The sequence below is a fragment of the Vespa crabro genome, chromosome 2 (assembly GCF_910589235.1).
Source record: "Vespa crabro chromosome 2, iyVesCrab1.2, whole genome shotgun sequence".
Taxonomy (NCBI): Eukaryota; Metazoa; Arthropoda; class Insecta; order Hymenoptera; family Vespidae; genus Vespa; species Vespa crabro.
The window spans coordinates 13664766-13689092 of record NC_060956.1 but is presented as its reverse complement, the minus strand read 5'-3'; the positions used below and the strand labels follow the sequence as shown (position 1 = coordinate 13689092).

General features: G+C 30.1%; 4 protein-coding genes across 7 annotated transcripts; 1 reads left to right on the top strand and 3 right to left on the bottom strand.

The window, feature by feature from the left end:
• Positions 1-2262: 2262 nt before the first annotated feature.
• LOC124421934 (tau-tubulin kinase homolog Asator) lies at positions 2263-14022 on the bottom strand. Of its 4 annotated transcripts, none has more exons than XM_046957665.1 (15): positions 13683-14022; positions 9628-9760; positions 9112-9259; positions 8713-8927; positions 8321-8590; positions 8132-8218; positions 7579-7851; positions 7044-7227; positions 6641-6969; positions 6117-6416; positions 4857-5141; positions 4463-4730; positions 3904-4281; positions 2775-3189; positions 2263-2583 (listed from the first exon to the last, which is right to left on the bottom strand). In XM_046957665.1, the coding sequence occupies exons 1-15, from the start codon at positions 13688-13690 to the stop codon at positions 2529-2531; spliced, it is 3348 nt and encodes a 1115-aa protein (XP_046813621.1). In that variant the 5' UTR covers positions 13691-14022; the 3' UTR covers positions 2263-2528. The 4 variants fall into 4 exon arrangements, with proteins under 4 accessions (XP_046813621.1, XP_046813622.1, XP_046813624.1 ...); XM_046957666.1 differs by having other exon boundaries at positions 6117-6413; positions 13683-14021; XM_046957668.1 differs by lacking the exon at positions 13683-14022 and adding an exon at positions 10994-11154.
• A 3274-nt stretch (positions 14023-17296) lies between these two features.
• LOC124421938 (phosphoglycerate kinase) lies at positions 17297-19538 on the top strand. Its single transcript, XM_046957671.1, has 5 exons — positions 17297-17511; positions 17899-18247; positions 18326-18664; positions 18728-18947; positions 19029-19538. Exons 1-5 carry the CDS (start codon positions 17450-17452, stop codon positions 19304-19306), a joined length of 1248 nt encoding a protein of 415 aa, XP_046813627.1. The 5' UTR covers positions 17297-17449; the 3' UTR covers positions 19307-19538.
• A 90-nt stretch (positions 19539-19628) lies between these two features.
• LOC124421945 (peroxisomal biogenesis factor 19) lies at positions 19629-21495 on the bottom strand. The gene is made up of 5 exons (XM_046957687.1): positions 21336-21495; positions 20770-20958; positions 20552-20715; positions 20260-20490; positions 19629-20182 (listed from the first exon to the last, which is right to left on the bottom strand). Exons 1-5 carry the CDS (start codon positions 21397-21399, stop codon positions 19955-19957), a joined length of 876 nt encoding a protein of 291 aa, XP_046813643.1. The 5' UTR covers positions 21400-21495; the 3' UTR covers positions 19629-19954.
• Positions 21496-21939: 444 nt separating this feature from the next.
• LOC124421942 (hsp70-binding protein 1-like) lies at positions 21940-24294 on the bottom strand. The gene is made up of 6 exons (XM_046957682.1): positions 24164-24294; positions 23826-24084; positions 23451-23679; positions 22969-23371; positions 22650-22887; positions 21940-22530 (listed from the first exon to the last, which is right to left on the bottom strand). The coding sequence occupies exons 2-6, from the start codon at positions 23867-23869 to the stop codon at positions 22323-22325; spliced, it is 1122 nt and encodes a 373-aa protein (XP_046813638.1). The 5' UTR covers positions 23870-24084; positions 24164-24294; the 3' UTR covers positions 21940-22322.
• Between the last annotated feature and the right edge of the window lie 33 nt (positions 24295-24327).

The following is a 24327-nucleotide window of genomic DNA, read 5'->3' as shown; positions in this document are numbered from 1 at the left end:
TTAAATACATGAAATAATTTATTAAATCATTAATTTATTATGACATTTTCTGATTTTTCTTAAATATACGTAATTACGTAATTCTCCTGCATCAGTTTCACAAAGTGAAGTCTAAATTCACAATTAATTTGAATTATAGTACTTTTTATTTAATAGAGCGTTTTGTACTATATGGGTTTACACAACAATATACGTATGTACATGAGTATATGTACATACATGCCGTACATTGTACATTTGTGATATATACCTTATAGCTTCAAACACAGATACATACCTTATTATTTTATTTACACAATTAAAAAAAAGACATTTTACTTATTTCCACAATTCTATAAAATTTTAAGTGAATACCCACAGATATCTAGTACTTTCACTTTTTTTTAATTGAAAACCAAAATAACAAATTTGAAAACAATTTATATTTAATATATCTATAAGTGTAGATATATATATAGAGAGAGAGAATCGACGATTGACTAGTACTTTACTAGCAAATTGCATTTATATTCTTTACTTTTATAGTTATGTTTTTGTGTTGCATCTTTTATATATATTTGTTCGAATATATACTTATAGGTTTATCCTATTTAATTTTGCTTTTAATATTAGATCAATAAAAATATGCAAGAACATTTTATTTTAACAAAATAAAATTTCTCTTTTGTTAATAAATAATTTATTTCTTTTACTTTGAAAACTAATCATTATATCTTATATTACTGCTTGAAAATTTTCATAAATTGCACAAAACCTTTTTTGTACAAAATAATAACTTTATACTCAAAAATTTGATTGTAATAATACAGCACTATAGAATTCTATTTGACTAGTTTTAAGAATCACTAGATTTTAATCACTTGTAAATTATTGGTTATTCATAGGAAAAGCTGCATAATATTTGAATAAAAGAATTACATAAAGTTATCAATAAAATATGTTACTCAATTTACAATAAAAATACTCTCTACTCCCCAAAATATTGTCTAAATCTTGAAGTTATTTGGACACTCATTATATATTTTTAACATATTTGTAATTAGTTGATAAAACGAAAAAAAGTAACTAAGTATGAAATTATTAGAATATTAAAATAAAGCTATAATATACTAATATCTTTAAATAAAAAATGCAGCTTATAACCGATGATCTAACATTGCTCATTTCAATTTTATTTTTATTTCTGCTTGTATGGAATAATATTGAAGATCGTGATCAACTTAATAAGTTTTTTGCAACTTATGATCACAGTTTTTAACGACTCAGTATTGCACGATTCTAGTGTAATAAAAAGAAACTTTGAAAACATATCAATCATAATGCCTATTACCAATAGATATACTAAATACTCAGTGCGTTTAAATCATTAATTAATGTGATACACAAACAATCTGGACGATGTTACTAAAAAATTGTTGCATTCTGTTGATTCCTGTAGTGGGCTTTTAAAGACTAGCATACTCGCCCGGATTAATAATTACTTCAAAATTATCTTCTATAAGATAAATATTTGCTTCCTTTGCAATTTAAACTGTAAATAAGATATACTGATCAAAGTTGTAACTATTATTATACGTATGAATTTGTGTTTAGCATCAGGCATAACTTTTTGTTTAAGTGCTTTACATTGTATGTAAAATTGCTAAATATAATCCGCATTGGTACATATGTAGTTCTAGCATTATTAGTATAATTTACATCTGTATATACGCGAGCGCGCGCGCATGATGTATGTGTATCATGTATAATTTAACACCCAAAGGTATTACATGATAAAAGTTATAACAAAGCATTGTTTTTGCAGTCCTCAAACACATCTTAACACATCATATTTTATGCAATTTAAACTTCAAAATAAATTTTCAGTGCACAAATAGTATATTTCATACTATGGTATTTCTAAAATATATTTTTTTGAACATTCTGTCAACGTTTCTGACAAAATTAAATATCATTTCATAATATAATTTGGATTATATAAAATAAATAAATAAATATTATTTTTTTTACAGAAAAAATGAAAAGTTAAAATCACCAAACAGTTATTTATTGTAATAAATTAGATGTAATATAAAATATAACTGTTAAGTTATATTGTATTAAAGAATTTCATAATTAAAAGGATATAATTTCTAATCATCGTCTTTTAAGTATTTCGATTTTTTATACTGAATGTACACTGAAAATAAAAGTATTTACAATTACGCTCAGCCTACTGCAATTTGTAAATTATACGTCCTAAAAATTAAAAAATGTATCAAGTCATAAATAACGATAATTTAATTGAAAATGTGATTTTAAAACAATATTTTACGCGATCACATACCAAAGTAATATAGTGCTGTGCTTCTCTTATAAAATAACAATGAATATCCGTTCCTTTCAGCAAAGTCTTTAAGTTCTAATGAGCATCTCGGATTACTATGAAGGCTGTATTCTTCCAAGAAAGTATGACACTCCCATTTGGTTGTGGTTGAATTGTCTTGATTGTAATATAAGCAGACTTGGGAAATTCTGAACACTAATTCTCACGATTCTCTGCTAACTACTGTAGCATCTGGTATAGGTCTAAATCTGCGACACCTGAAATGTCAAATACATGTAGATGAATATATAAATAAATACTTGTACCGATAAATAAATAAATAAATAAATATATATATATATATATATATATATGTATATATTATATAATTCTGAACACGAAATAGTATAATTATATTTGTAATTATCTAGTAATATATATAATAATGAGCTTATCAACTATGTTATACCTAGCATTATTTTCCGCTACATGAGGTGGAAGAGTTGCTGGCGGCGGTGGAGGTTGAGTATTCTGTGGACCACTGCTATCAGAATCATTATCACTGCTTTCTTCTGTTCTTTTACCACCTTCTCCTAATAGATGTGAAGGTACACCTCTAGGGAAGCATCTTGGTAATACTTCAGAATTTGGCCTCATCCTACGTTGTGGTCTTTGAAATCGTAAATTAAGCTGACTGGCATCTGTTACATACTTTTCACTTTGTCTACGACGGCGTAATGCTGGTGTACAACCAGTTAAATTTTCATCTTCTGCCGAACTAGCCGATGTTAAAGGTGACATATTTGGTCTTGCATCAGGTAAAGTAGCACAACGACGAAGTGCAGGTGCCTCCATATGTACTGTCAAGGGTTTACCTTTGATAGCTAAAATTTAGTAGCATTAGTATTGATAGATTTGTATGTAATATTAATTGCAAAAATCAACACATATTTAGTACTAAATAAAGATTTGTTTTCTCTTTCGCAATTAATAATAAGATGAAATTAGATTATTGGAATGGTAGATAGTATGATAAAAGCATTACAATGTAAGTTTCAAATCATTAAGCCAATGATGTGATAATATAAAATAATATAAGCTACTTTTTTAATTAATAAAAGAAAAATATACCTTTTCAATAGATTGCTTTCTAGTATACAAATATTTTTTTTAAATAACGTATAAAATTATTAATATTCTAAAATTTTATCAAGTTAATACACTATCATACCTAATATTAAATAAGTATTATTAAAAAATAGTTTAATTCTTTGTAAGAATATTATTTGAATCTTATTTGCAAAATATTTCCATTTTCTTAGTACAAAAATTTATCTATTTAAAAGGAAAATTTATACAGCTACGAATACTTTTACATTGCAAAGTATTATAATCTTATAAATTATTTTGGCACTACAACTCTATGTCTTTATTAAATGTTACTAAAAATATTTAATTTTTTTTCTGATCTATCGTAGATATAGAAATCAAAGTTATCGTAATTCAATTAAATATGAAGAAAACTTTAAACTCATGTACTATTTAATAACACGATATATAAAAAATTGGCATATATCATGAAGAAGCATTTTACTAACTAGTTTCTCTTTCCTTAGTTACAACCATGGGTGCTGGTGATTTTTCTATTTCACTTCCTGTTCCAGTCCTAGTATTTGGTGTGTTAGTTTCAGGAGTTGATTCAGATAATGAACATTTAGGACTCTTCACTGGTATTGGTATTTTACTGTGAATATTATACGTTCTGCAAGGTGTTTCTTTCTCTTTATTGTCCTTATATTCACGCAGTAATGGCACTGAGTTTGGAACAGTGGTTACGGCAGTGGTAGCACCAGACTCTTTATTCTGAATATTGTTAATAGGTACCCGACTTTCATTTGCATCATAGTATACTGATGGTTCTTCAGGCCCTGGATTTGGGCTAGCTGGACTACATGCAGTACCATTCGTTAATTTTCCTGTAAATTAAATGAATTAAATAAATTACATTAATTAAGGAATAAAGCTTTTATCAATAAAAAAATGAAGATTAATTTCAGATAATTATTACTATATCTGTAATGTGTAGAAGCAAAAGCTATATTTATATTATTTTCTTCAAAAGTAATAGAAAATTAATACATTTATTGTTCAACTAACTTTGTAATGGTTCTCTATCAGCACTTGTTTGTATTACTGTGGCTCCTCCTGTTGCGTCTACTACTCTAATTTCAAGCTTTCCTGCTACAGCTTCTTCTTCTTCATCACCAGCAGGAGTGCTTGGCACAGTATTATGAGGTGAAAAAGCAACAGCGGGTACACTAGCTCTCCTTGGTGGTGGATTTTGTCTTGGTTCATCATATCTTGTAGCAATGTTTCTCATAACATCTACTTCATAAAACAAGTCATCAAATGCAGCTTGTTGAACCTGTTAAAAGGACCCGTATATTAGGATATTGTATAACTATTAGTACAAAAATGATATCACACAGAGATGCGATTCTATTTTATTGCTTCAAATGTATTATATAATGTAATATATAATTATACATACCAATGGAGCTTCAAGATGGTTACGAACGTGTGATGCTAATGTAGGAACGCTCCAAGCACGTGGAAGAGCTCCTTGGAGTTCTGGATATTTTTCTATACCAGCAATATTTAAACATCTATGTGGAACTATCGGACGTGGAGAATCTTCACTTATACGTGATAAAGCTGTTGGTACTACCACATGCTGCTGTATTGTATTTGATGAACTACTTGGATGTGGACCTGCTGCTTTTGTATCAGTTGGTACTGGTATTGAAGTTGTTGTAGTATTAGCTTCATTAGCTGTCTGGATAAACAAAACGTATATAAAAAAAATGAACGTAAGTAAAAAAGAAAAAATGTTATTACATGTAATATTTCCCATAAAATTCGTATAATTATATTAAAATATTTGTTGCAAAAACAATATCAAATTTCAGACTAATTATTTTAGTACTATAATCATAGCTTATTATACACCCATACATATTTATATTTTATAAATGTAATTAATACTTTGCTCCTACTATATTTTATTAGTAAGCACAGTAGAACACATGCAATAAACTTACATTAAAAATTGTATACTTTATCCCACTACTTTATACACATAAGAACACCTTTCTTGATACTGTATTTTTTTATTACATTATGGTATTTTTTTAATTTGGAACAAAGTTTTAAAGAACATTGCAACAAAATAGTAAAATGTTTTGTGTACTATCATCTTCTAGGAGAAGGTAAATGGATCATATATAGAATAAATTATAAATGTATATTAATGCATGACCATAGGTGTTCTATTTGCATGGATTAATCAAATGAAACACCCTATATATATTTTTTAATACAGGTCATGCATTAAAATGTATTTTTCTATGATATAGCGTACACTTGCGTTATTAATCTTGATATACATGTAACTCTAATCCAAAGAAATGAAATTATTAACATATACGTAAAAGGAGAAGCTATAGCATTTTGAACTCAAAATGACGGTAATCAAGAACTTGATTTGGCAGTACAGCAGGTGTCAAGCGAGGATGTTGATATAGGGCAGACATGGCTAGAATATAACAGATACTTCCATCAATTATTGAAATTGTATTGTTTAAAAAATTGAAAGATAATATCTGATGTAAATATAAAACACGCGAACATGTAATCCGCACTAAAAAAAAAAATTATATCCACATATATAAAGTCTAAATAAAATTTCTGTGAGTAAATGTATTCTATTCGCGTCTGACCTTCTGAACAAAATAATAGATCTAATACTCACCTGTGGAACCAGAGATGGTAGATTCGTACCCTTATGCTCAGGACTTTGTAAATTTTCACCTTTCCATTCATTATCTGTTTCTTCAGAATCATCGAATTGTGATTTCCATTGTGAAGCTAATGTTAATCCACCACCACCTTTCGTCACTTGTTGTAAAGCTGACACATTGTCGTCATCTATCTGCGCAAACTGCGTAATGGAGCAATCCCGTACAGTAGCACGTCCTGCTCTTCCTTGCTGTCGCCCATCCGTTCTTCTTCTTGGTTCCCGTCGTAATGGTTCCCTCTGTTCAGTAACCTGCTAATCATATATAAGATAGCAGGGGTACCTGCTTACAAAATAAAGAAATACTTCAAGTGCAGAGACTGAAAAAAAGGTTAATACTAAAGTGTTTTACTACCATGGAAATGCTTTAATGTGATGCATATAAATAATTAATTTTTTTTATAGTTATTGTATAGAAATACATATAATGAAAATAATATACATAAAGACACATATAAAACGTCATGCTGTATACATACGGGACTCTGATTTCCTATGTATTTTGTATTAGTCACATCATATGAGCAATAAGATGCATCCACTTCAGTTTGTACACGTGGACTTGGTGGTTCACCAGAAGTTTTTTCTGGAGCAGTTGCAACACGCAAACGGGCAAATGTTGCGCCACTTGCAGATTTTCTTAATGGAGTTACTGCATTTGACATCACTTTAGAACGAGGAACTTCAGAAGCTGAACAAGCAGACGCCATTAATGCATCACCTTCATTGTCCAGTTGCTTTTCTACTGTTGTGGCAGGAGTTTGTGGTTCTACTGCCATTGATAAAGCACGCCTTTTTTTAGGAGAACCTAAAGAAAGGAAAATTATGTTATAATAATAATAAAATAATTTAAACTATCACAAGTATACAAAAAAGATTTACCTTGAACTACAGGAAGAATTGCAGTATTTTGTGTACCAGGCTGAGTGTTATCTGTTGTAGGTATTGTTGCATTACAATTTTTATCTCGACCATGATTACTAATAGCCGATGCAAATGGTACTGGAGAACTTTCAACTTCACGTTGCCTGTTCCTTCTACATACACTTTCATAATCCATCAGTGCCTTTCAAGGATATCATTGCATATATATTATTATTAAAATTAATATTAAGAACACATGAATATTAAAGTATGAGATTGAATATACTAGATTATTCATTGTTTGTGCTTGGCTATTTAGACTCTATTTGTTTAATAAATTTGATAAAAAATAAAGAAATTAATCTTCCCAAACGAGAGTAAGTGTTTCATATTGTTCTTTTTTTAATCATACTAGTCTCTAATATATGAATATATGTATATATGAAACAGGCATAATTTTAGAATTCTACATTTGCTGTTATATTACTAGTAATACTATATTAATTATGGTCTTATTATAAACTGTAAAAATAATTTTAACTACATTTCTTACATCTAACTCTTTTCGGTTGTCTGGTTCAACATTTTCTTGGTTGTTTGTATCTACAGTTGGTATGGTTGGAGGCTGATTAATAGCAGTTGCTGTTGTAAGTGCAGGAGGAACAGTAACTGTAGGTAATGATCTGGTAGTTGATAAACCTTCATTAGCTATCAATGGTCTTTCCCAATCATAAGGATCATTTGGTTTCACACATCTACGTTTCATGCATCGTTCAAACAAACCAGCTAACATTGCATAATCTGGTTCATCTGCATATCCCAGACTCTATAAAATATGATTGTATTAATTTTATTTTGTATTATGATATTTATATTTCTATTTACTATTATAAAGACTTTGTAATGAATGTTGTTTGTAAAAAAAATATTACATTTATATGTTTAAAAATCCTAACATTTATAAATAAGTTTTATATATACATCTATTAAATAATAATTTTGTAACGCTGGAATACTATTACATATATAGATATAAAGGTAAGAGATAAGCAGATCTACCTTTTCAATAAATACATTGAACTTGTATTAATTTGAAAAAGGCATACCTGAATATGTTCCAAAAACAGGCGAAGGTCAGATGGAAGATGCTTTAAAAGTAAGCGATGGTCATACTTTTCTTTCATAAAACCTACCTATAAAACATATAACACTGTATGACTATTAATTTTAAAAAGACTTATGTAAGATGTATGTATATCTTGTATTACGAGTATAAAATTTGAGTATCAACTAACTTGTTCTTTGTCTTTTATTTTACGCCATGGTAGTTGACCATTAACGAATTCTACAAGCATGTAAAACAAAGACCACAAATCGTCATGTCGTCCCATTTCTTTGTTCTTATGTGCATTAACAGATGCATACCGGACGGTTCCTCTAAACCCTGCAGCAGCACGGGGTGGTCTAACTTCACCAGTACCTGTTGTAAACTGGCGGGCTAGACCAAAATCTAACATATATACCAACCTAGCATTGTATGATTGGCGTCCAATAGAAAAATTTGACTGTAAACATAAATGTAATAAATAATTGCCTTAACAAGAATTCAGGAGACTAAAAAATAATATGCGAATGTAAAGGTAGGAAAACAAGGAAATTAAATATTAAGAATATTAAAGACACTTACAGGTTTAATATCTCTATGAAGAAAGCCTACTTGATGTATACTTTCTATTGCTTTCAGAATTTGAAGACCTAGTCGTAAAGTAGTTGATAATGAAAAAGCACCTCTTGGCTGTGCTCGTCTTAATTCAGCTAAATTTTTTCCTTGCAATTGCATTACAACATAATTAAATCGATCGTTACGACCACAGCCTATAAATCTGCAAACATGTTCTTTACCTGAAACAGAGCAATATATGTATTAAAAAATATTTTTATTTTATATTTGATTCAAATCTGTATTGTAAAGGTTCATTGATACAATCAATATAACAATACAGCCACAGAAATATCCCAGAAACACATTTTTTTATAAACAAGCATATAAATATTGAAGGAATATAGAAGGGTATTCTATACTGACCCTGCAATTTTTTCAATACAGCAACTTCCATTTTAAGGACCTGTTTAGGCTGACGTGCGGATTCCACTTTAAGAGCAACCTGCTCTTTTGACATTAAATCTAGGCCTTCGTATATTTCACCAAATCCGCCACCCCCTATTTTTTTAACCTATAGTATACATATATATATATATTACACCTTAGTCTGTACGCTATATCAAACTATTTAGAAAAGACTACAGAGATATAGTCTTTTAAATGTTCTTTTTATTGGTATTTGTAAAAGAGATAAAACTTAAAACCTAGATTCTGGAATTGGAAGTGGATCAACTCAAAAACATAATGCAGTTCATAAAATACTATTTTTTTTTAATTTTATTTAAATAAAACAGGTTTGTTTCTTAATCAATCTACAGTTAATAAGATTCAAGAAAAAAACGTGCAAAGTTTACGTTCTCTAAAGTCGAGAGAACGCGTTAAGGCGAAAAATGATAAAAAAAGAGAACAAAAGAGAGAACAAATAATTCGCATTCTTACCACTTTCCATCGTTCTTTGACCACATGGCCAGGTTGTAATAAATCCTCGCTCGTCATAGTTATATTATTGTTTTGATCCGTACTTTCGTCGCCTACATTCCTCAGCACTAAATTTTCAAGATGATTAGGATGCCTGGAAAACGGAACCAACCCTTTACTTGAAGTGTCATTATGACGAAGGGTGGTTTATTCGTATGATCGCGACATCTTCAATGACGATGTCTAGATGATGGCCCGAATTACGGGCTATCAACGCAAGCGAAAAAGGATCGACACACCCCGAGAAAGAATCTCGCGACGAGATCTTTAACCTAACTCTAGCGCGGGTAATAGAAAATTGGTCAATACGCGCCCTGTGCTAGGCAGCCATAATTGCGTGCAAGCGAAGGGTGCAGCTAGAGCACAAGGGGAAGGGGACGACGGCGGTACCTCTTCCTAGCTTTTCCTTCAACCCTCCCTTCGTCCCGCCACCTACTTCATAGCCTAACCCGCCGTCTACCCCACCGTGTCGTCAGCCCTCTATACACCCGTTCCCTCTCTCTCTCTTCTTTTCTTTCTCTTTCCCTCTACCCTCTCTAGCTCCCGTCGTCGCACAGCGTTTGCTGTCGCCTTCCTTTCTTGGCTTCTCTCTCTTTCTCTCTTCGTTCTTCCCCTATACCTGTCTCTCTTTCCTATCTCTCTCTATTTCTTTCTTTTCTTCTTTTTTTATCGTTTCAAACGTAATTCTTGCCACAAAATGATGTTTTCGCGGTCTTCTTTTTCGATAAAAGAAAAATTTCTCGTAGAGAACCAATTCTTCTTCATTGTCGTTGGAAGAGGGAAGCACACGTTCCCACAATAATGCCCTCTCAACGCTATTACTACTACTTTGTTACCACCGTAGACAAGACGACATTAATATATGATCGAATTTTCAATGTATCCCGAAGACTCGCCCCCCCCTTCGAGAATCCTATGCCTTTTTCTCGAACCCCACTTGCACACACGAGAAAGAACTGATCCAAATATACAATGACACTTTATTTTTACTAACAGTGTCGTCTGCTACGAGCGCCGCCGACACGGCGTTCCTCCGCGAGTCGGAGGACTTCTGCCGTGCGATCGAGCGCTGAACGCACCTCTCCTTACGATCGCGCACTTCTCTCTTGCATTTTCCCCTCGCATCCCTTACCCCCTTTCGTCCCTTTCCAATAAAGAGTCAAAGTCCCTCGAAACGTCATTCGCTTGTTCTCCTTTCATTTTCTTTTTCTATGCAAAATATCGAAATAAGAAATAATGATATTAATGAGAAACAATAATTAACTGAATGTAGATCTGAGCGAAAAAGTGAGCGCACGCAAATGAAACAGCCATTTTTCGATTTTACCATTCCGCATCGCGCCGAAGACCGTGTTATTCGTAATGACCACGAGATAGCACTTGGCTCGCTCGATCGATGAATCTTTCTCTCTTTTCCGAGACCTATGAAACGCCGCGCCGTTTTTATTATATTTTGTTCTTCGATTTCTCTTTTTCACCGTCCCTTTTCTGTCGCACGCTACTCTGAACCAACCCCTCTTCTCCGAGTCTCCCTTAACTAACAACTCGTCCAAGTGCCGTTCTTTTAGCGCCTTTGAGAGTAGCGCACACGCAACAGTATGTAGTATACATATAACATATACATATAACGCCTATCGTGTGCGCCTATCGAATGCACTTATCGAATGTGCCTGCACAATACGTCATGCGACGCGACAGGGTAATGCGTAAGGATACGCGCAATATCATCGTCTAAATGATCCTTTTTTTTTTTTTCTTTCGAAATTTTTACACATCTTTTCGTATTTGCACACGAAACGATTCAGTTCTAATATATCTTTTGATCTTTTTATTTTCTTTTTCACGCACGCTTGATGTATTTTAAGAATTTTGTCTCGACAAACATTCGATTTAGAAATTCGATTATTTGAATCAATTTAAATATTAGCTCGATTCAATGAGTGATAGTTTAAAGTGATGTTTATGTTTGCGATCTTACAAATATTTTTCTATGTATAATAATAATTTATAAAGAACTCAAGATTGTACTCAATTTTTTTTAACAAATTTTCTATATATATATTCGAATGCGTCAATAAGATGATCTCGATTTAAAGATAGTCGGTCGTACCTATATATGAAAAGAATTATTCATTGAACAAAAATGATAGGAGAGAGCAATACAAATGAAATATATAAGTTGGCGTTTTGTATCACGAGCTTGCGTAAAGAAATTAAGCGAGCAGTTTTACTAGCCAATCGCATACCGATAAACTGAGTTGGTCGATTGAAACTGCACCGCTGCACATACCGAACTTGCATACAAACGTGTTTATTCTAGCTTTTAGCGTACATGCATGCACACCTAAAACTCACACAACCATGTGCACATATGTATCGGTCATCTCAAGCATGCGTGATTCGCACAAACGCTCGTAGGTGAATGTCATGCTCAAGGTAAAGATCGTCGTACAACTGGCTTACTTTCGCTTTTAAAATTTCTTTTAAATAAAATAAAAACTTCTAATTAGCTTAGTTCTGATAATATTAAAGATAATTACGAGATAGTTATACGCAAAGAAGTATTATTTAATAAACTTAAATCGTACATATTTATAATTGAAAACTTCCCTATATTTCTTTTATTCTTTTAATCAATGATTTTGAAAATATCACATAAATATTCTTTCGTGCTATTATTAATAAAGCATAAAATACTGAAAAAAATTATAAAATGTTTCTAATATTGTTTTCAAATATTTTTTTTTATATCATGATTTTTAATACATCAAAATATTGTAAAGTATTGAAAAGTAACTATCGATATTGTTTGTTTCAAATATTACTTGTATTCTGTCTATTTTTCTTATATTATATTCAAAATCTAATATCATATTCTAAATATGATTCGATAAATGAAAATAAAAATTAAAAGAGTGTATAAGAACATCTATTTTTTTTCCGCAATTCGACAAATTCGATAAAGATCGAAGGAACTTACTGTAAGACTATGAAATTTTGACCGCTATTCTACCGGTTCCCTTCACCAGAGGGCATAATTTAAGTTTAAACATCTATTTTTAAACGGCCCCACTCGGTGTGTGATACAGCAGGCAACATCGTTCTCTCCGACACAGCACTTTTTCGAAGATTTTTCGTTGAACTTTTTTATTTTAGAGTAACCATAGAGCATAAATAACTACGCGGTCACTCTTCGTTTCGTACACAATTGACTCCCCGAATGATAGAGTATCTAGGACCGATGTTACAATTATTTAGCTGACATAACCAGTTCGATGTACTCACTTATCGAACACAAAAAGAACTTTCGATATCAATCGATACGAAATGTTAAGACTGGAATCCGATCATCACGATAAATCTTTCGATCGAATTTATATGGTATCGCGTTGGCGAGATATCAAGTTTCAATATCGAATATTTGCCTCGAAGTTGAGGCCAAATAAAAGTGTATATAATTACTGAAAATCGTAGGCGTTCATCTCGTTGCTTATTATCAACTACATACTAGACATTTATAGTGGATAATATTCCTTGAGGATTCATAATCGCATCGATTTTTCGAATAAATATGTCGTTACTTATCGTGTAGTCGGTAAAAGGAATACATTTCGTACGTCCCACGGCTTTCTTATAAAATAAATGAAAACAGAAGGAAACAATATTAAGTTAAGTTATTTTACAAAGCAAGACATTGCTCAGTAAAGAAGCAGCTATATAATATATAATGTCCCTTATTTGATTCGTTGTATCAAAATATCTTCTCATTAGATATAATAAAATTACATAAAATAATCTTCAATTTTTTCGTACCTATAATAAAAAACTGATTTGTTTTCTTACATTTTAAGAGAAAAGTTTGGATAAAATGATTATTTATTAAATGATCGCAGGCTCATCTTTAATGAAGAGATCTTAAAGATCGAAATAATTGAAAGAATGTTTTTTCTCGTGTGATCGATCCTTAAAAAAGCTTACGGTAAAAAGGAAAAATCGTGTATCGTGATAACACGTACCACTTCATGGTTTCGAAGTATAGTGACCAAAGAGAAGAATAGAAGTAGTTTTTGGTCGGTTTAGAATTCGTTGATGAGATCCAGAAAGAATGGACCAATGATGTACGTTGGAAGAAAGATTATTCAATGTTTAAGAGGCTGTGATCTAGAACTACCGTATAAGCGTGATAATCGAAATGAAGAAGAGATGAACGATCCTTCGTGCTGTATTCGCACGGAACGATTAACGCAACCGATTTCACATTTAAAGGCATTAACGAAGTAAGTGCCTCCTCTAGCAGACAGAATTTCGTTCCCGGCACTCGTTAGTACTCGGCGCTCGGCACTCGACTTCGAGAGGCCGAGCCAAACCCAGCTCGTCGAGGCGAGTTTCACTGGCATTGGACCGACACCGTCGTCGCGATCCCTTTTTTCCAACCCCTTCCTCCTGCACGTACCACTCGTTCTTCTTTCCTTCCCCAGTATTGCACCGTCTTTTCGTACAAATTTAAGAAAGAAGGAATCCATTAAAGATAAAAAACTAACATCGATTAAATCTCTAATAGATTTTGAATGATTGTGCTATATCGATTTTTTCCTACGTATTTACAATATCACTTATTTAATTCGTTCTCTTTCCTACCAAGAAATCATTTAATAATGTGAAAATTTCAAAAAAAAAAAAAAACGTTCAAGAAATTAAAGGCGGTCGCACTATTCTCTATTCGCAAAGCGTTGTACTAATTTTCCTTAGTCGGGAAATGTATTCTGCACCATTGATTTTTGCCTTCGTTTTGGCACCATTAATACGGATATAATTATGCGTTCAAATACAACTATACGACAATAGACACAGACAGATCGAAATATTATTCGTGAAACAGATGAAATAATCTATTTGAAATTATCAGAAACATTTAATTTACTTTCTTAAATTAATTACACTATTATTATTCATGCTATTATAATGATAGAGTTCATGTAATATTTTTCATTATTCACGAACGTTACTTTACAGATCTGCAAGTGTGCATTCTCTTAGATATACTTCTATATTCAAGTATGATCTTTTCTTTATTCATGATGCCTGACAATTCTTGATGCCAAATACGAAAGTTCATCAAGATCTCTTCTAAGACGTTCTGTCGTAAACTAACACAAATCAACGTAATCTCGTTGGACAGTGTTCAATACAAATTTTAATATGCTCCTTTAAATGTACTCCTAAGTATACTCCTTAAGAAAGTATATCTTGGAACATTATAAGCGAGCCGCCTCCGCGTTCAGAAAAGTTGAGCTATTTTGGTTGGAATTAGAGCTTAGTCGCCGTGGTTTATTCGTTTTAAGAGCTTCAGCATCGGCGGTCAGAGAGGTCGCAATAGAGGTCGCTTAGACGAGAAAGGGTCAGGTGACCATCGAGCAGGTTGAAAAAGTCACCATTCATGATCAACGGAGAAAGAAATGAAGGGGAGAAATCGTTTCTCCTCTTATTTATGATAACTACTCCGAACATTGACATTCGATTTGGCAGTCGATCAACGGAGCTTTACAATAGAGAAAGAGAGATGGTTCATTGACATACATCGATACCATGACACATAGTTCCACAGTCGTGAAAATTATTTATTTTGAAAGAACGAATATCTAAGATAGGGTGACAGTATTGCGTGACTGTATTTTCAAGAAGTAATCGAAATTGTTGAAAGAGCCATATTCTGTTTTCAGGACACGATCAATAAATCATAAACCAGTAAATTACGTTAAATTTTTCAGTGTTAAAATTTCAAACATTAATCTTTGTCCTTTGCATCAATAACAGCTGTATATAAATCCAAAAATAAGCACATTCTACTTCCGCAGATATTGTAAGATTGTCTATCTTTATTTCTTGGCTAACAGTGATCTAAGTAGCGCACAAAAATCATGCATGCGTTTTATTAAAGAGCAATATTTTTAGCAGGACACTTTTCTCGGTGGTGTTGATAGATTAACCTAGTTTAGTTTAGTTCAATATCTTAAAAAAAAAGTATTTTCTCTATTCTGAATAAGTGAAAAATGAAATTTATTAAAATAGAATAATTACAATAATATAATATTACACTATTATTATTTGGAAAATATCCTTTCAGTTAGGACCTTATATCGCATAAAAATCTAAAAGAGAAAAGAAAGATGTTCGAATGACTTTTTTTCTTTTTTTGTGATTTTTGGAAGAAATGCTGCATGTTTGAATTTCAACTTTGAAGACAAACAAAGATGTAGACTATGCCACTGGGACAGGATCAAGAATAACCATTGTCAAACGAAATTCCAGGATACTAGATGTCGATTTGATATTTTCTCGGAAACATAGCTATCTACAATTGCATTGCTGTAATTTTAAAACAAAATTTCTGCAAATCGTTATTTATGTTTATAACGTGTCGTTAAACTTGCAACAACAAGTATGATTCGTCTGTAAGAAGTCAGAATATGTTAATATAATTACAAATCGTAAATCAAGAAAACATTGTTTTAAATGGTACGTTTGGATACCGTAATTATGATCTTATTACTTTTTATAATACGAAAGATATATCCGATCTTTTTCATGATAAAATTCGATTTCGTTTTTGTTCTGTTGTAATAAATTTAAAGTCAATGATAGATTTAGTGCACGAAATTACTAAAGATATTTAATGGATATATTTATTAAAGCATATTATACATAAGTATGTAAAGATTCGAAAAATATTTTAAAATTTAACTGTTTTATTATTTTCTATCTCATTAAATTTTATCATTAAATTTCCCTTTATGCGGATCCAACAAGAATTTTCAATAATAAATCTATTAGAAAAGAAATTATTTCTCGTTAGGTGACGTCTGCAGTAAAATCGGTGCAGTTAGCATTGCAGAGACATTGCGGATGTGACACAGTAATGTAAAGTATACAGAATTGCTAACAAATATAGGATTTACATTTATTTGTTTCCTGATAATGTAGAAATAGTTTTAATAATCGAGAAAATATTTAGGAAAACTGCTACATAAAAAACATTATTATTATTATTTAAATTTATGGTTATTAAAAGATAAACAATATTAATATGTTAATATAAATGATCAAAAGATTGATTGCTCTTCTAATTCGATACTGCAATTAATTAATCTGGTTCAGTTGGATGGCTTTCAGATCGATCACTGATGCAATTCAAAAGAATCCACATGGGTAATATCGTTGTAGTTCATGTATTATATATTAGAAAAGATTTCTTAATTTTCTTTAAAATTAGATCAATTATAATGATACTCAATAGATATACGATATCAACAGTGGGTTATTTCAAATTCATTAGAATCGATTAGAAAGTAAAAGTATTCATATGCAGATTGTTCCATATCGAACTGTCGCGTCCTTCTTTGTAAACTCTATTAAAAAAATTTGTAATTTATTGAATGAAATATCATATTGTATTACTGGAAAATATTTTCTCATTTTTGTTATATATTTTAATAATAATGATACTTTATTCATTTCTATTTAATAATCGTAAAATAATGAAACGTGTCATTGAGAGATTCTATCATGCATAACACACGACATGCGCGCGATTCAAAAACTTGTAGGATGTCGCTACGCTCGGCGACCTTTCTTTGACTTTGTTGAACGTGTCAGTCATTATACGAGACACTCAACAGCATCTGAAGGTATCGTTGCATGTTATTTCGTCAAATTATCTACAAGTGATTTGAGCTTGAGGATAACTAAAGTTGAAAAGAAAGGAATAAAAACAGAAGACGTAAGAATGGCATTAAACAAACTCAGCATAGATAAGGTGGATCTCGCCGACAAAAGGGTTCTTATGCGGTATATATTATAGTTTTATCATATTTCTATGATTATACACACACACACACACACATATATATATATATATATATATATACACATATACATATATATATATATATATGTATATGTATATGTATGTTAAATTAAAAAAAGTAAATTAAATTAAAATAAGTATGTTAAATTAAAAAAATTTATTTAGATTTACTCGTTTATGAATATAAGATATGTATTATTAAATATTTTTATTTTTTTTTTGGAAGAGGTTAAGAAAATGACAGTTATGATTGATAATATGTATATATGATAACCTCTGTTTTAAATGAATCTGTTTACTTACAACTTAAATTTTTTTAATATTAATGTCTATAGAATTAGAATCATTTATTACTTTATGTTTTATAGAGTGGATTTTAATGTACCACTTAAAGAAGGAAAAATAACAAACAACCAAAGAATCGTTGCTGCTTTAGATTCAATAAAGTATGCACTTGATAAGAAAGCAAAATCGATTGTTTTGATGTCCCACTTGGGCCGTCCAGATGGGAAAAAAGATGCAAAATATACATTAAAACCTGTTGCGGAGGAATTGAAAACACTTCTGGGAAAAGATGTGCAATTTTTGGATGATTGTATTGGCCCTGATGTGGAAGCGGCATGTGCTAATCCACCAAATGGAACAATTATTTTGTTAGAAAATTTAAGATTTCATATTGAAGAAGAAGGAAAAGGAATTGGTCCAGATGGAAGCAAAGTATATATTTAATTATTAGATGACAAAAATTAAATATCTCTATTTTTTTCATTATATTTAGATGATTTTTATTCATAGGTAAAAGCTGACAAAGATAATGTCACGAAATTTAGAGAGTCTTTGAGAAAGCTAGGGGATGTTTATATAAACGATGCTTTTGGAACTGCCCATCGTGCTCATAGTTCCATGATGGGAGATAATTTTGATGTTAGAGCTAGTGGTTTTCTTCTCAAGAAAGAATTGGAATATTTTGCCAAAGCTTTAGATAATCCAGAACGTCCATTCTTAGCTATCTTAGGAGGAGCAAAAATTACTGATAAAATCCAATTAATTAATAATTTACTAGACAAAGTTAATGAAATGATTATAGGCGGAGGAATGGCCTTTACATTTTTGAAAATTTCAAAGAATATGAAAGTAAGAATTATTTAATATAACTTTATTTAAATTTATTATATGAATTATTTATATCATTTATAGATAGGCAGCTCTTTATTTGATGAAGAAGGTGCAAAAATTGTAAATGATTTATTGGAAAAAGCAAAGAAAAGTAATGTTCAAATTCACTTGCCAGTAGACTTTATAACAGCAGATAAATTCGCAGAAAATGCGGCCGTAGGTGAAGCTACTATAGAAACTGGTATACCTGATGGTTGGATAGGTTTGGATATTGGACCAAAGTCTAGGGAGTTATTTGCAGGCTAGTTGATTTCTTAATTGTTAAAATCTATATGAATGTGTAAGTACAATAAATGCTAAGTATATACTCTTAATTTTGTAGAACCAATTAAAAGGGCAAAAGTAATAGTATGGAATGGACCAGCTGGAGTGTTTGAGTTTGAAAATTTTAATAAAGGCACAAAGAGTTTAATGGATAATGTTGTAGAAGCTACTGGTCGTGGTACGATTACTATTATAGGTGGTGGTGATACAGCAACTTGTGCTGCTAAATGGAAAACCGAAGACAAAGTGAGTCATGTGAGCACAGGTGGTGGTGCAAGTTTAGAATTACTTGAAGGGAAAGTATTGCCTGGTGTAGCAGCACTCTCTCCATCTTGAAGTATTATTGGCAAAAAGATATGAATATATGTACTAGTTCCAGTTAAAATTATATATTGCTTAATGTATGTATTCTCATACAAACACAACTAGAATTATTGAATATTCAGAAGTTTATTTTCTCATGTTTCATAGGACAAAACTATATCATAATTTATCTGAACAAATAAATTGGCTATCACATGTAAAATGTTATTACTATCCTAATAAAAATAAAATGTTTACAGGAAAATTTCTTAATTATTTAGAGAAAGAAAATCTATGCATATAAATGCATATTACTACATCTGATTTAATGTTAATAAGTGCAAAAAACAAACAATATTTTTTCCATAAATTTATTTTATGTAAAACCAAAACAAAACAGTCTTCACTCATATATACCATTAACGTTTATATAAATTATTGTGTATAATAATATACAATTGATACAAAATATGTACCTTCATTTTTCTAAAAAAAATATTAACCATATTAAAAAATTTGTTTTCATTCTCCTAAGAATAGAATGTTTCTAACATTATATGAACATGTTATTGACATATTACATAATGTAAATTTAAATATTTCCAATTCTGACTGCAATCGTTTTTAAATCGATAAAACGGATATATTATTTATATAGAAGAATCTACAATGCTATTGTATTTACATAATACAACAATTTTGTGGGAGTTCTACTCCAGGAGGTAATGGCGGAATAACAGGATTACCCTCAGAGTCAAATTGTAAAAGAGCTGGATGTTCTCCAATAAGCTCTTCAGGAGGTTGACCATAAGTTTGCATATCTTGCATAAATGTTAATATCATTTCGAAACGTCCTTTTTTAACTTCTTCTGTATCAGTATCCTTTTCTTTTTCTAATTCATTACAAATCTTAAAATGTATAAATTTCAAATTAATTCTTGTTTTTTGTTTTTAGTATTATATGTTTTTAGTTATAAATAACAAACCTTTTGCATTACTTCTAATTGTTTTGTATATCTTTGTAAATCAGATGAAGGCAATGTAGCTCTTTTTTGTTCTAACCATTCAGGATATTTATCTACTAGTTCTTTTAATGATGGATACAATATTTCTTTGGATAAAAGAGATTGCATCATGCCTTGCATAAATGGTAATATATCCCCTGCACCTTCCTCTAAATTCATTTGCCCAAACATTGAGACAAGATCTGGTTCATTCTAAAATATAATTAAATTTAATTTCATATTATAATTATTTGTTAAGGATTTTTTGAATTACCTGCAAATTTTCTGATGTAACGGATAAATCTTTTAAAGCTTGAGCAATAGCTGACTGAAAATCAGCACTTGTAGGTTCACCATCTGTAGTTTCTCCATCAACTATAGCATTAGCAACCGTCTGAGCCATTTTTTGAAACGAAACTCCTAATTCGCTTTCTGATCCTATTTGAAAAATCAAGAAGTAATATTTTTTTCAAAATATGTATATATAATTACCATTTTGCATTAAATTCTGAAATTTTTTTTCAAATTGATCAGCAGCATGCTTAATAAAATCTTCTGTCCATAGATTATCAATATCTGCAGATGTTTCCTCTGTATTATTCACTGGTACAGTTTTTGATGCTGTACCATCATCATCTTTCACATCTAATGTAGAGCTTTTATTAAAATCCTCCAAAGCACCTAAAATATAATAAATATCAATATAAAATTATTATAAAACTCAATTTAACATAAATATTTTATAACATATTCGGCTGCTAATATTTATTATTTAATGTTTATACTTTTTATTAATTTAAATAAATATTATTGGGAAAAATAATAAATATTTAAGTATTACATAATCACAAAGAAATATATATTCAATTCAATGTTTGTATAATTACTTTAACTGTTTAATTTTGTTTTTAAAGTCTCCTATGTGTATATAGTAATAATATTTTGAACAATATTTCACGAAAATTAAAAATATAAAAGATAACATTTCATAAATATAATTGTTCAAAGGTTAGAATGTTAAATTCCAATTTATGATTAAAATAAAATGATTTACTCACTATCTAATAAATCATTTAACTCCGAATCTTCTATTTGTTCGTCCGATTTTTTGTTGTCAGACATCACTGCTTATAATCAAACGTAATACTCCAATTTTGTGTAGTTTAAAAAGAATCTATGTATATCTAAAGTCATGAATGGTATGAGTGAGAGGAGGAATACCAAGTTTCCAATTTTTATCAGTCATACTTATCCCTATAGAAATTATCATTATTTTATAATAAAAAATATAAATAAATAATAAAGAATGAAAATGATCTGTTAAAAAAATAAGTGATTCTTAATTTATATTCCATTTTTTAACATCAAATATGCATTACATGAAATTATTATAGAATAAAAAAAATTTACTATGTGGGGAACTTTTTAATTTTCTCTTTCTCTCAAATCATCTTCAGCTTCATTATTTACAAATAATTATACAATGAGACAGCTATCGTTATTGGCTTATTACATGTTTCTAAATATATCATTGGTTTGACATCTTCTCACTTATAAACATTATTGAATATATTAATATTTTTCTTTGAGAATGGAACCGGAGAGATAATATAAATTACGGAAAGGAAAATTTAGTTGCATAGAGAGGGAATGACAAATTAATAGCCGCAGGGTATATAAGTATATATTATGCATTACTGTGCATTAAATTATATTAACTACGCATGAACATATATTTAAGAGTATCACTATTTAAAATGACTTATGATTAAATTAGCACGAACTAACGATAAAAATTGAGTATTTAAAAAATATGTAGTCATAATGTACACGTATTACTTTAAACGTAATCCAAAAATGTGTACAAGTTATATAGAAATGTAATATGTTTAATAATTTAGCATTTTTTGTTTATATATAATAAATTAGAATAAAAGAAATTCAAGCATTTAAGCGGTATTCTAGATGCATTGTCTTTGTTATCCTTGTTATTAAATTGTTTTTACAATCATAATTTGATGTAATACAATTGGAAATATATTCCATTATCTTTCTTCAACAATATCATTATCACAAAATATTTTGTTTAATAATTGATGACACATATCTATTTCTTCTTTATCTTCTGATGTTAATTTTTTTAGACATTGTTCAAGTGTTATTTTTAAACGTAGTTCTGGTCTGCGACATTCTCGTAATGCTGGTAAGAGAGTATTATTTGTTAAACCAGTAAGAATACTTAATAACTGCTCTCTAAAAATATAATAATATATAAAAGTTTATCTTAAAAATAAATATATTAATTTTACGAAAATTTTATTTAAATATATGTATAGTTTAATATTATATTTATAAAAACTGTTATTTTTTACCTTATTTCTGGAGAAATATTATCTGATGCTAATAATCCAGCTACTTGTTCAATTAATCCCATATTAACGAAAGTAATTTTTAAATTATCCGAATTATCTTTGTTACAAAGTGATGAGAGTAAAAAGGCAGATTTTATCTGTAATTTTTTCACTGAACTTTGCATAGCTCTTAAAAAAACAGAATAACCATCGTTTTTATCTATGTATTGTAAAGACATCGGCTGTCCTCTTACTATACCTATATAACAAATATAAATAGTATTTTTTAGTAGTAAATTCAAATATTCATAATCATATTAAATACATTTTTTGTACATACATGATACAGCATACAAAGATTTGATTCTTGCAGCTTCTGAAGGATCTTTATCTACCATTTCTAATAATATTGGAAACAATCCACATTCTAAAATTCTTTGTTGACAAAATGGATTATTTTGTGTCAATTCAGCAATTATATCTGCTGTTCTCCACCTGATACTACTGTGAGAAGAATTTAGACATGGACCAAATATTGAAAAGCCACCAATTTTATAAAAATCATTGGCAATATCAATACTATCCACAAAATCTGCAATTCGCTCAAGAGTTGCATCATATTCAGAGGAGTCATCATCAGCCCTAAGATCCACAACATTTGATACAAATTGTATAGCTTTCTGCAATTCTTCTATCACATTTACAGTTAATGAAGATAACGCTTCACTTAAGAACTTTTTCTTCTGTAAAACATATACAAAATATAATGATAACTGAAATATTGAAATACACTATACAATAAATATCTAATTGCGTGCATACTTCTTCATCTAGAGATTGAAATTGAGGCTCATGTGTTACACCTTCTGCTTGGGACGCTTCGATAGCAAATCGCAGAAGGCCCTGAAGATCAGAAGGTTGCCTTGGCTGTTCTGGCATTAGCTGTGATTGAATTAGATTATTTGAAGTACTCGGCCCTTCTATAGATAATGGTCTTGCACTACTGCTAGGATGACTCTCTCCACTTGTTTTTTCAGAATTTGAAGTAGGTCTAAAATAACGATACATTAATTGTTATATGTAATCTAATTTATAATTATATTTTAACAACATAGAAAAGTATTCAATCAGAACTATTTTTAATCAAGTCTGAAGATCGGTTAAATATATACATATATATATACATATTAAACATACTTGTTCATTTTCGTATTTCTTTTTCTTGTATATGAAGCACCCATGAACCAAGAAATTAGTAATTCCTTTAGTACATAATAATAAAGTCCATCAAGTATAAGTACAAAATACCATATATACGTTTTCTAGATACTTCGTACAACTGAAATATCTACTGATCAAATAGTATATACTTTGGTATGAACACAATTCGTTTGATATCGTGCAAAAAACATTCCCGAACATTCTTGAAAGATCTACTATAAATTCACTCCATGATCTATAAATTTCTATCAGTTTTTACTAAATATTAAATCTACGATAAGTTTATTCAACTTAGCTGTATAAGTAAATCGAACCTTCACTATTAGATGTCTTTGTGAACACTTTCAAAAAATAGCATCAAAAATATGTTTTTCATACGGGTTTATATGTTGAAATCCTTCCGACTACGTTCTTAAAGAGAGAGAGAAAGAGAGGGAGAGAAAGAGAGAGAGAGAGAGAGAGAGAGGGAGAGAGAGAA

Coding starts and splice junctions, on each gene's coding strand:
- LOC124421938 (XM_046957671.1), top strand. CDS start 17,450: ATGGCATTAAACAAACTCAGCATAGATAAGGTGGATCTCGCCGACAAA. Junction 18,665..18,727: donor AAATTTCAAAGAATATGAAA/GTAAGAATTATT, acceptor TATCATTTATAG/ATAGGCAGCTCTTTATTTGA. Junction 18,948..19,028: donor GTCTAGGGAGTTATTTGCAG/GCTAGTTGATTT, acceptor TTAATTTTGTAG/AACCAATTAAAAGGGCAAAA.
- LOC124421942 (XM_046957682.1), bottom strand. CDS start 23,869: ATGGGTGCTTCATATACAAGAAAAAGAAATACGAAAATGAACAA. Junction 22,888..22,968: donor ATCTTTGTATGCTGTATCAT/GTATGTACAAAA, acceptor TTTGTTATATAG/GTATAGTAAGAGGACAGCCG. Junction 22,531..22,649: donor AATATTTCTCCAGAAATAAG/GTAAAAAATAAC, acceptor TTATATTTTTAG/AGAGCAGTTATTAAGTATTC.
- LOC124421934 (XM_046957665.1), bottom strand. Junction 7,852..8,131: donor TGTTTTTGGAACATATTCAG/GTATGCCTTTTT, acceptor CATATTTTATAG/AGTCTGGGATATGCAGATGA. Junction 3,190..3,903: donor AACTAAGGAAAGAGAAACTA/GTTAGTAAAATG, acceptor ACTAAATTTTAG/CTATCAAAGGTAAACCCTTG.
- LOC124421945 (XM_046957687.1), bottom strand. CDS start 21,399: ATGTCTGACAACAAAAAATCGGACGAACAAATAGAAGATTCGGAGTTA. Junction 20,959..21,335: donor GTTAAATGATTTATTAGATA/GTGAGTAAATCA, acceptor ATTATATTTTAG/GTGCTTTGGAGGATTTTAAT. Junction 20,183..20,259: donor AATTAGAAGTAATGCAAAAG/GTTTGTTATTTA, acceptor ATACATTTTAAG/ATTTGTAATGAATTAGAAAA.